The following is a 12,660-nucleotide window of genomic DNA, read 5'->3' on the forward strand; positions in this document are numbered from 1 at the left end:
GCTTCCATATCACACACCATTACAGAACCAAATTGTGAAACATTCCTTCTAATAACACACATCTCTGTGCAGAAAACCTTGTAACAGTTTGTTCCTCGGTTAGGAATAGGGTATGGAGGACTTTGCAGCTGGGTGGGAGATACTGGAACCAAAAAAGATACTATGTGTTAGAGATTACCTGGAAAAAAGCATATTGAGGATATTTTTACATTCTGCAGGCATAGACCCTTGTCTTGGATCCTAGGCTGTCCAGAAAATAGAGGCTCTGGGCAACATGAGATTAGGGACTTCTCTTCCTTCTGAAGACAGCTCTGTTCTTTTAGATTTTTCACAACCTTACCACTTGGAACAATGGAACACAGGAAGCATCATAATTCAGTTTTGATCACCTAAATGTCAGTAAGCAAAATGCACTCAAAAGATTTTCTTTTAAGTGATTTTTGTTTCCCAGTTAGGAAGACTATAATGATGGAATATTTCCACAGCCTGATTATCAACCGGTTTACAAGCAAACAACTAAAATACCTTGCAATGTTTCTTTTCTAATCTAGCTGATACAAAGATATTCAAATTTGCACTTATTCATTTAAGTTCCACATATATTTCTTGTAAAATTTACATTGTCAGATGAAATGGGCCTGAGGTCATGGATGAAGATGGAAAAGAAAACATGGCTCCAAGGGGCAGAACCACGCTCACTTAATGGCAGATGAAACTACTTTTTTTGAGGAGTCTAATGTCTTTGGAATGCCTCCTAGGCATCCTGTCCTGTCGATTCCACCAATAGGTTACTGTAGAGCCTTTGGGGTCTTCTGCTACCATTCTGGGTGTTCAACTTGCTGGTGGCAGGGCCCAGCGAAAAGCCCAACGATGTCTGCTGGGGAAGGATCTGGTTAGCTGCTTCCAGGAGACTCAGTAGCAGGGATCGCTCAAGTTTCTGGAGCCACCTCTTGCCAATCACTCACCACCCAGTGAAGGGCCTGCTGGGCGACCCAGGACCTGGGCAATCACTTGCCTTCCTCTTGCCCTCCAGCTTCTCAAACCACAGTTTTTAATTGGGGATTGTCTCACCTCCTTGAAAGATCTACCTTTCATCTCTAACAAGTTGGGATTTTCCTTCTGAGTACTTATGTTTGTTTATTCACCACTCTCAAAGTAATGTCAGGTTTACACAAATACTTCACGTGTTCCTTGGTGGCATGAGGTATCCCTAAACCAGGTCCATTTCCTTCAAGATTCACTGAAACATGAGGTAAACACAGAGAACATGGAAGGCAAAGGTTTTAGCTAAAACTTAATAGCCATTCACAGCCTTATATTCGTTTTCAGAATCCTGACTCAAATGGCAAAGCTAAATCATGGTTTAAGAATGTAATTTTGTGTGACCTTCATAGTCTGATTTAAGGTGCTAAGGCCCTAAAGCATTTGTTCTTCTTGGCTTGTTATTTCTGGCACAAACCCCTCCACTTGTTTTATGGGACCAGTTCATCACATGTTTGCAAAAACTTCAGCTAATTTTTCATGTGTGAGTTCATCATATCAATTCCAAGCATTCAACTGGACTTGTTGATAGTCAAAATGACAGAGACAATTTTCCGTAAAGACAAAACTTCCATCCTTGTTCAGGAGAAACAAAGCTGAGCTACTTTCAAATGACAGCATGTGAGTAGTCACATATTCACCATAACACACTTCTGTTATCTCTAAATACAGTAGCTGAGTACAGTGCAAAACTTCACAGTACAAAAAGGCAGCTTCTCACATTTAGAGAAAAAACTTTCCACTTTCACTTAAGAATAGAGTTCATTTACTTTTAGGATAAAGCAATGAACTGTATTTTTAAATTTTTTATATTATTAATTGCTGCATATATGTAGTAAAAAATCTAGCATACGTCACATACCAAGAATGCAGCTGTGATTTTAAGGTATATGTGATCTTCATTTTTTTTTTTTCTTTCTTTTTCTTTTCTCTTTTTGCCTCCAGCTTTGCATGGACAACTGATCTTCATTTTTAAAAACAACTTTTCCCACAGACGCAGAGAATACACGTAAATTGGCACTATTCATCACTCACCCCATTAAAATCACAAAAACTTTCCTGTCCCTCTTGCAAATCTCAAAGCAACATCACAGCAGGACTATAATCAACCATAACAGTCATATTTATAATATGCAATTTACTGTAATGACACACATAAGGATTCCTTTATCACAAAGTTGTTTCCCTGAGACATTGTGTCTTCCTATCAATATGAAAAAACAGCGTTCAAGGATACTGTTACCAGCTCATTTCAATGGAAAAAATAATCTATCCAAAACTATGCCAATTTCCACCAAAGAATAATTACTATAATCTGAAAGATGTCAAATAGTGTATATATACATAAAATACACTTATTATCATATTTAGTTGTTGAACATGAAGAATTTCATGTTTGGACAGAATTTCACCCAAGGAGTCAACATCAATATACAGAAATATTAAGCTTCCCTTGCTTAGCAATCCTTCAGAGCTGTAACTCCAGGGTGCTGAAAAGCTGTTTCAGCCAGATTCCTTTGTGCCTCTCCAGTTCATTTCAGCGCTCATGAATACCACCATTAAACAGTAAACTCAAACAATAAAAGTCCCTTAAAAAGAAGTTTTTCCTGCCTTCAGAGAAAAGCTGAAGACATTTCTAAAGGAACCCAGAATATTTACTGTGCAGGGTTCCTCTCCACTCCAAAAAAAAAAAAAAAAAAAAAAGAGAGAGAGAGATAGAGAAATAGCAATAAATATATTTTGCAATTCAGCAAATCAAAAAGAGGAATGTGAGTTCTATGCCTTTTAATACTGATAGAATTGACTAACCAATATTGTAGCGTTGCACATCTTAAATAAGAGTGGTGATTCATTGCTGGAATTACACATAATCAACTAGTCCTATATTTGGTTTTGAACATCGAAATTCATAGTATTAATGAATCATACGTGATACCTATAGGAAGACCTGAACTCCTAATCAATTATATCATCTGAGTAAATTTCATAACTGTGTTTCTTAATTACATTCTGCTTCAGAATGCCAAAACAAACTCTGTGCACACTGCCTAATGCTACTCAAATGTTTCTATTAAACTTAAGCAGCATTTCTCTAGGTTTCTGAAATTCATTCACAAGCAGTGGGTCTAAGTGTGCACGTTACTATTCCCTGAAGGTCTCCATTTAGAGGTTACATATCTGGAAGAAGACAAAGTTAACAACAAGCAACTATTCCTGCTGCAGCCACGTCCCTGAGAATGGAACATTTTGCTTTTCAAAAGCAAATTAAGGTTTCAAGTAACAGATATTCAGGTAGAGCTGGTGGATCAAAACATAATTAACTGAAGCATTTGTGTTTCAAAAATGATCTGAAAAGACTGATTTATATTCTCCTCCATACAAATATTCAGTCACTGGGAATTAGATGAATTCAATGAATTCACAGGGATTTCATCATATAACAAATATTAAAAATTATACAAGAGAAAGAAAAAAATGTTAATCTATCAAGAAAAGGTTAGGAGGCCTATTAAGTTCAAGTAACAAGTTCTTTGCACTGGAAGACAGTTTATGGAATCAAAACAAAATGGTTATTCTTGTTTTATTATGAGGAGAGGAGGTCTTTGTTTGAAAGTCATAAAGTGAGGGCTTTTGAAAAGTTAACTTCACTCTTGGGACATGATTCCATATACAAAATGGTGCCCCTGCCAGTGCCTAAATTTCCCTTAGAGAGATGGTAGTCATGCACAGGAAGATGTAGATTCAGTGATAGTGGTAGTTTAAGGAAGAATTCAAATAGAGCACAGCCATTATTTTAGCAAAACAATACATCTATCAGCATAGACTTGATGGGCCTGAAGTTTCTATTGAAAAGACAAACATTTGCTTATTTTTGTTAACTTTTACTGGCACCTGGCATAATAAATGTCATTTCCATGGCCTAAAAGAGTTAGATAGAAACATTTTGTTCCTTTTCTGGTCAAATAAGGTCAACTGTAAGCACTTAAAAACACCTTCAAATAAACTATTTCTCTTTTCTTACCAAGGTGTGACTTCTGAATACTACTCTTTTCTAAACTTTGTTTACTATATGTTACCATTTGAGAAAGAACTTGATAGTTCAAACTCTGACCATAGAGCTTGGTTTATTTCTAGGTATGGGCTTCTATACACTTATAATTGGTACCACTCTAGGCCTGTGCTTCTTGCAGGAGAAGGAAATGTGCCCCTTCTGTACATTAAGAGACATAAAGAATGATTCTGCAGGTTCAAATTAAGTTGGAACAGAAAACAAATTTTGTCTGGGTAAATGAACAATACATAGCATTTTGATTTTGCTTATAAATTCTACATATAAAAGGAATTGGTTTGAACGCTGAATTGAAATTTTTCATTACTGTACTCGCGTCTATTATTTTTAAGTTACAGTGTATTAATTTGGCTTAAAGACAAAGAAAGATTCATTGGCAATCTTCAAAAGCATTAGTGTATGATTAAAGAGAATTTCAATATCACTTAAATATTAAACACACTAATTTAAAAAATAGTATAGATTCTCATACTACATATAAAGTTATTTTATGTTTCAGCCGCTGTACATATATTGAACTAAATTCAATCAGGCTAAAAATGCATTAATGTAAATAAAGATAACAACTCAGTGAGATGTATATAAAAAGCATAATTTCAGCTTCCAGATTAGTAATTATATAGAATAAATTGTTTTTTAAGTAGTTAGAAGTGCAGTCTGATTTGGCAATGAGGGCATTTCTTTACATTACACCAGAGTTATACGTAAGAAGTCAGTTGAAGAGAGGAGTTAAGCCCAATCAGAATCTAGCAAACTTCCATCATACATTCTCCCTACAAAGGCATGGGACACTGTTTGGCATTCTGATTTCCCTTTCTTTGAACAGTCTCAATGAGTAAAGAAGGAATTTATATTTTACTAAATAACGTTTTCATTGCAAATTCCCAAACAATTAAAATTTTGTAAACAATGTAGGTAATTTTAGTAAGGAGGGACTTTGGATAAAGAATATTGCATCATTTTCATAGATTCTATGAACTCTTCACAGTGCTCTAAAAACACTATGAGTTTGGTTAGCAGCAAAGCATTAGTCTAATCAAACCTCCCTCCTTCCCCCATATACATACATATATATATATATATACACAAACACACACTGTACATCAATATATTCTATTAGTCTAATTTAAATCTGACAATTTGACAATTAATCCCAGAGACTGTGCAAGGTTACAAATACTGTCTGCACTGTATCAGTTCAAGACCACTAGCAGCCAAGTGGTTAAGAGAGAACCAATCCTTTCATTTAAAAACAAACAAAAAAAAATCCAATCACATATTTTAAATTTCTTTAAAGATAAAAACTGGGGGATACAGTGAATCACCCAATATATAATTCTGGATCCTATAATTTTCTTTATCTAAAACTATTTTTTTGTACATGGAAGGCTAGATGCCTTTAAACATAGTTTCAGCAATTGTGAGTATAAAACGTTCCTTTGAAAAATATGACAAGTTTTTTTTCTTTTAAACTTGGAGGAAAGTTCTATAAGAGTGGGTTTCCCCCCCCCCCACAGATGAATTTTGCAGCATTTTCTCCCAGGGGCACATTGACAGCCCTGTCGTCCTGTGTGTAATGTGGTCCTGGCAATGGAGACCCCAAGCACTGCAGCTGCCATATGCTTCCGCACAGAACCTCCAGAAACAGGTCCTGCAGGCCCTGTGGCATCTTGGTCTTTTCTCTTCCACATCCTTTCAGCAGCACCCAATCCCTGAGCATCTTGCAGTACTGGCTGAAGTCCAGAACTTAAACTTCATGGGAAAACCAAGTCCATTCAATATGCAGCATTTTCATCTTTTGGTTGGGTGATTTTTGATCCCCCATGGATAGGAGTGATACCTGTAAGATTCAGAAGTCAAAGGAGTTCTCCATAGTTATAAATATTTTAGTTCACACATTCAATTTCAAAAGTTGTGGTTCAGGCATGTAAATAAATAGATAGCAATAATTAAAAAGATGATTCTTTTTAGTAGGATGGGGAAATTTTGAGAAAGCTGCTTTGTACTGAAGTTTAGTGCTGACGAGCCTTTCTCAAATTATGAACTCAGTACAAAGTGATAACCACTCAAAAATAAACACTCATTCAAAGTAGCCTGTACATCTAATGCCTAAGTATATTAAAATAACTATTTTACATGTTCATCAGTCAATTGGGAAATAAAACAATGCAAGTTGACCAAACATATATTCTATTATTAAGAAATAAAATATTAATTTGCACCCCTAAGAATAATCATAAAGATGATATGCTTTTGTCATCTATTCATCCACAGAACTCAAACATTTTTACTTTCAAAAACAATAATGAAAAAAATAAAAATAAAAAAAGGAAAAAAAAACAGAAAAAAAAAACAAAACAATAATGAAGACCCAATGACACTCTACAAAAAAGACACCTGCACTCGAATGTTTATAGCAGCACAATTCATAATTGCAAGGCTGTGGAAACAGCCCAAGTGTCCATCAATCCAAGAATGGATTAATAAAATGTGGTATATGTATACCATGGAGTACTATTCAGCTCTAAGAAACAATGGTGACATAGCACATCTTATATTTTCCTGGTTAGAGCTGGAACCCATACTATTAAGTGAAGTTTCCCAAGAATGGAAAAACAAGCACCACATATACTCACCAGCAAACTGGTATTAACTGAACAGCACCTAAGTGGTCACATAGGTACTACAGTAATAAGGTATTGGGCAGGTGGGAGGGGGGAGGGGGGCGGGTATATACATACATAATGAGTGAGATGTGCACCATCTGGGGGATGGTCATGCTGGAAACTCAGACTTGTGGGGAGAGGGGGGGAAATGGGCATTTATTGAAACCTTAAAATCTGTACCCCCATAATATGCCGAAATTAAAAAAAAAAAACAATAATGATAAAATGAAGTCATGTTAAGTTGTATCCTTCTGGTAAGGAAACTAAATGTTTATACATATGAAATATAATTTATCAGATAACCCTGAAAATGATTAAGAATAGAGCCTGCTTTGGGAACAGTTATGAGTCTGGCCAAGCCTTTTTGACCTTCTTTCCTTTCTTTCCCTGGCTTACTTCCTTTCAACCCAATCCTAGTTCCTTTTCCCAGAAGTCCAGAATGAGAGATCCCCCATTTTGGTTAGGAATCCTTGCTGCTATTTCTGTTCCTGTTACCACTTTCTTTTCCTAATGCAGCATTTTGTGCCTGAGACACTCTTGCTAACCAGCTGTCCAAGCAGCCTCTCTTATTTAAACAGCTCCAGAAATCTTCCCCAAAGATAGCTAACAGATAGATAGTGGCTTTATCCTGAGACTTTCTGTCTGAAAATGGCACCTCTCTAGTCTCTTCTCTAACTAAATATAAACCCTACAATCTAGGCTGAAATTGTACTTTTCTTGGCTTAATGCTTTAGTTGCTGTTTGGATGATATGTGTATAAGTTCAAACTGACAGTCTTAAATTGTAAACTTGAGTAGCACAGGGATTATGTCTGTAATTCTCTCTGCATGGCGCTTAATCAAGATTATTCAATAATGTTTTGCAGTGATGGTGATAACAATTAAGATAATGATGACAATGAGAACAACAGCAGATCTGAGTAGACCTTGGTGGAGGAATAAAAACAATGTTTCCCATTTTTAACCATATAGCTATGGTAGCTTTTTTCAACTTGTATGCCATGTAAACAATGAGGAAAACACTGGGGTAAACAAACAAGGTCAATATATTTCTTTCCTCCAGTGGATCTCAGAGTCTTTAATATAGTATTAGTGTCAATATTCCCTAAAAATGAAATATTGTACATTCTGAGTTTCCCAAATATATTTGGTTATGAAACTTTATTTTTCTGAGAACGACTATTAACATCTTTGATAATATTGGCCGTTCTATGAAACCTATTGGGGGGAAATACACTCTACTAATTATAAATGCTGATTCTGAATACCTCTACATGCCCTGTGACATTTAGCATTCTCCATCCTTTGACCATGGAAAAACTGTGATAGCACGATCTGATTTGTGTTTGAAATTATGTGTATTTTCAGCTCATGGATTATTAAGTGCTTCTAAGTAAAGCCTGACGTATTTCTCGGGAATTTAATTTGGAACGCTTGTGAACAAATAAGCAGTAGCTTTTGGCACAACCAAGAGTTATTTTTACTAGTAAGTTGTAAAGAGTTTTTTCTCCAAAGATATATTCTATTACTGCTATTAGACACCAAAGGGAATACCATGATATATGAATTTTCAAATGTGATTCATTTTAAATTCAAGCATTTTAGGAAAAGTTGACATGAGTCATATCCAACTTATGGTGCTTCAACTTGACTGTTCAAATCATACCTTCATAGTCTATTCACAATTCCAGATATAACTGTGAATAAGTTTTTGCCTTTGTTATTAGGCATCTTATTATCTGTTTATCATAATCAGAAAATATGCAGTATCTTTTATTAAAGGAATATGTCTCTGGAATTAGATATTTTTTTAAATGTCAGTAGAACTGAAAAAGAATAACCATAAATTCTAAAGGAAGACTTAAATAAATATTTTTAAGAAAGTAAAAATAAGGGCTCTTGTAAAAGCTTCCCTAAGTTCCTTACATACTTAGTTTTTCACTAATATTTAGTTGATTTTCTGCAAAAATATGAAGGCATTCCTTGCCCATGATCCCAAGTCTCTGAGAAAATACTGATAAGACAACTAGAGTGATCTTTGCCCCAGTACAAGCCAAGGGCCCTTGAAAGATGCTGAGAGTCAAGAACAGAAACATTCATACTATCCATGAAAGGTTGGATATACTCAGCCCTGAGTAGAAAATGGAAATTCAAAAATCTCTCCAGGGATGGTGGGAGGAGAGTGTTTGTGGAAATAGTAATTTCTATTAATGATATATCTTTAGAAAATGAGAATTACTCATCATTTCTCTGCAGTTACAAATCACAACAGAACTAAATTTATAAAGGTAGTATTTATATTATCAAGCCAAAAGAGCAAGTAGTTAAATAATCTTATTTGTGATTCATAAGAAAAACTCCTTCAAATGGAGAAGAAGAAGAAGTAGAAAAAAAACATTAGAGACTGAGACTTAAAAAAGAATCTAATTTCCATATAATGACCTTAACAAGATATTCTTGAGCCCTCTTTTTCTTACCATGGCTACTAGTTATCTCTAGGGAAGATTACTGAAATAATTTAAATAGTGATCAAAAAATAGTCTCAATAGTTAGAAAGGAAGGCAGTTCCTCCAGACATAAAAGGCCATTTTGGGTGAACATACTCCAGAGGACTATGACTCTTAAAACAACCTTGGGCCATATGGAGTATATATGTGGATGCTTACAATCAATTTGATGATTCAACCATAAATGGGATCCTTGGAAAAGTCAAGAGACAACTCATCTGTAGCAGTCATTGTAAATCCTTCTGTCCCCTCATCTACATCACTTCAAAACAGGCTGGCCATATTTTCAACTGCCAGTACTAGCATTTCTTTTCCTAAAGATTTCTCTGGCCTCTAGAGTCTTCTTTGTACACATTTATGAAAGGCCAGAAATACCAGGGAATTAACACTTCCTCAGGAAAGGCCTTAAACAATGACTAACAGGAGACTGGAGGGCAAATACCCCAGCTCTTTACTCTTTGAGTGGGATAACTCAGTTATGTGTCCTGCGGTGGCTCTCATATTTCCCCAACGGGATTATCCTCCAGTTCCTCACAATGGTAACTCTCTTGATAATGAAACCTTTATTGAATAACTTCTTCATTCCCCTACCAGTGTTTCCTGGAATCACGCCTCAAATACAATAATTGTACTCAAACTGCTGCGCCAAAACTATGTCCAAAAGTAAAATTATAAGAATCCAGAACTGTATGAAACTGATAAAATAGAGTATATTTTTAAAGCACCAACAATGGTTACATTAAAAGATAATATACAACCCCCAGTAATTGGAGGTTTCTTATCTAGGGTAAGCACATAGCAACAGATAATAGCAAAGTCTCTTCCCTACAAACATATCTTACATTTACCTGAAGTGATTCTTTGTTCAGTTGCATTAATTTCCCTAGCATACTATGCAAATAATGAGCAGATTTAAGTGATAGAAATATGAGTTTCTAGGTCCTCTTGAATGGGACAGTTAATTTTTAAGAAAACAATCTAGATATGCTTTTACATTTAATTATGTTTATTATTTTATATGGGAGTAAATTACTACTAAGCAGTCACCCTTTTTGTTTCAATAGAAAATTCAATAGCTGTGTCCACACAAAAGATGGGCAACATATATTCCACCCATGGATGTATCTAATCTAAACAAAGATATTTCATAAAAAGTATTTAAAATAAAAATTGAAAGGAAAAAATAAAAACCCTCTGGAATCAAGGATAGAAAACTCAGATCTAACATCCAATGATCTCAATTCATCTTTCACAGTTGAAAGCAAACTCTAGACCTTACCTGTTAGATGTAAAATTGTAATAGCCACTTTCCTCTAGGACTTCTTCAATCACAGTCTAAAATTGGAAAAAAAAATAGTATTGAATTAAAAGCAACAAAATAAAATCATTCAGAGGCATTGCAAAAACCTTACCTGCATCTGTTCATATGTTAGTCCTTCCTCCAAATCAAAGCTGGTAGGTAGACCTGAAATAGATAAATTATGGAAAGTCTGACATTTGGATCACATTTTCCTACTTAGACTTTATTTAAGCAATTATGGCTTCAGCCACAGTGCAAACAGGTCAATTTCTTAATGATAAAGATGAAACTTACAAGCAAATTCCAAAGTCTGTTGGCTTTGAATATTCAAACTTTTTGCTTTTCATTCTGTAAAAACTGGCTTTGGGCATGACCATCGCAAAATAATATACAAAGATTTAGGGGCATTGCTCATGGTATATATTAGCCAATTAAGTTAGGAGTGTGTATGTGTGTGTGTGTGTGTGTATTAAGGGCAGGTAAGGAATGATTCTGAACACAAACTACCTGATGGGTAAGTTTTCTAATTAAGAAATTCTCCCTAATCCATAAGGCAAAAAGAGTAAATACATGCTAGAAAGAAAACTAATTCATACAGGGAGGCAGAAATAGACAACAAAGTCCTGACCCTTTCATATGGCTGCCTAGAGGGAAATAAAATACATTTAATGCCAGAAAACTTTTTGATGGTTGCTCTGAATTTGGTATACCAGCATCTTAACACACTCTGATGCCCCTCAAAGCAATGTTGGCCAGCAATGAACCAATGGGTTCATTCAAACCCATCAACACTGATGGAGGCCCAGGAGTTCCCCTATCACTTTGGATAGTGAAAAGAGAATGGGTTGAAGGTTGAGGGGAGGCATAAAGATGTCAATACTGTCAGCCCATTTTTAAAGCCAAGTTTAAAGATGTCCCTCATGGTGCTGGCAAGCTCTGTTGTCTTTGCTTTTGCCCAGCCTGCTGTGACATGGGCTAAGCCTGGTCAGCTCTGGGGTGGGGCATCCAGATGCCCTGGGAGGAGTTTGCCAACTTGCTCTCAAGCTTCTGAGAGATTTTTATCAAGGTTCTTCAATTCTTCAGAGTTGCTACAAATTTGGCCTGCAGATAAACTTACCTGTCTTGGGAGAGGTTTTCAAAAGCAAATGACTTTATACAACATTTTATCTTGATCTTATGGATTTCTCGGGGACTATTTTAAATAAAATTCTGCCTACATGGGAGTTAGCTTTATCCCAGGAGTTCAAGACTTTGGGAAAGTTTGCTAATTAATACATTAAATTATTTGCATAGACAACAAAAGAAAAAACACAAAAGTGAGCATTTTTTCCAAGCTGTAGAGATGGCAAGTCTCCATTTAACTGTAATAGCTTCACTTTTATCTATTCCATCAAGTTACATAACTATAGCTTATAAAGATTCAAAAATTATTTAGGAATTCTGAAACCTCAAAGTAGCTTGGAAGTTTCCTCTTAGAGTTCAACTATTACAAGAGTTCAATTTTGCTAAGCCCCTACTGATGGACAGGTACTTTTTATGTTTACTCTGATCCTCTCTATGCCTGTAGGATGCAGGTATTATTTTCCTCCTCATTTTACAGGGGAGGAAACTGATGTTCAGAGAGGCTAAATAATTTGTGCAAGGTCAGCTACTAAATAGTTGAACCAAGATTTGAATCTAGGCATCCAGGTTTCCAGAAACTGCCTTTACATCGTTATGCTATACTGCCTCCCCATGTGAAATTTCTGCAAAAAAGAAAAAGTTTAATATGTCTGATGTAGATTTTTCAGATAAGTTTCAAGTTTTCTCCATTTTGATTATTTAAGCTTTTCATTTCTGCTTTTTATTTCCCTAAATGCTTTAGGGTATTTGATTTACCATCATCAGATAAGCAAGGAGAAATGAAAGGAAATGCAATTCACCTACACAGATTCTGCTGTTTGTTTATGGTATTAATATATGATCAAGGAAGCTGCCACAACTATGCAAGATAAATCTAGGGGAATTTCTAGATTCCTACCAGATATACCTTCCAACTATTGCCATAGATACTCAAAATAAGCTCTATTTTTCCTTC

General features: G+C 35.4%; 1 protein-coding gene across 1 annotated transcript in view; it reads right to left on the reverse strand.

The window, feature by feature from the left end:
- Positions 1–2,729: 2,729 nt before the first annotated feature.
- NEK10 (NIMA related kinase 10) overlaps positions 2,730–12,660 on the reverse strand; it is a 228,985-nt gene continuing 219,054 nt past the window's right edge. The window contains exons 37-39 of the mRNA XM_076005874.1: positions 10,696–10,748; positions 10,563–10,618; positions 2,730–5,951 (exon numbers count right to left, since the gene is read on the reverse strand). Coding sequence (XP_075861989.1) covers positions 5,903–5,951; positions 10,563–10,618; positions 10,696–10,748 — 158 coding nt within the window. The 3' untranslated portion in view covers positions 2,730–5,902. The remainder of the gene's footprint in view (positions 5,952–10,562; positions 10,619–10,695; positions 10,749–12,660) is intronic.

The sequence above is a fragment of the Microcebus murinus genome, chromosome 1 (genome assembly GCF_040939455.1).
Source record: "Microcebus murinus isolate Inina chromosome 1, M.murinus_Inina_mat1.0, whole genome shotgun sequence".
Lineage (NCBI taxonomy): Eukaryota > Metazoa > Chordata > Mammalia > Primates > Cheirogaleidae > Microcebus > Microcebus murinus.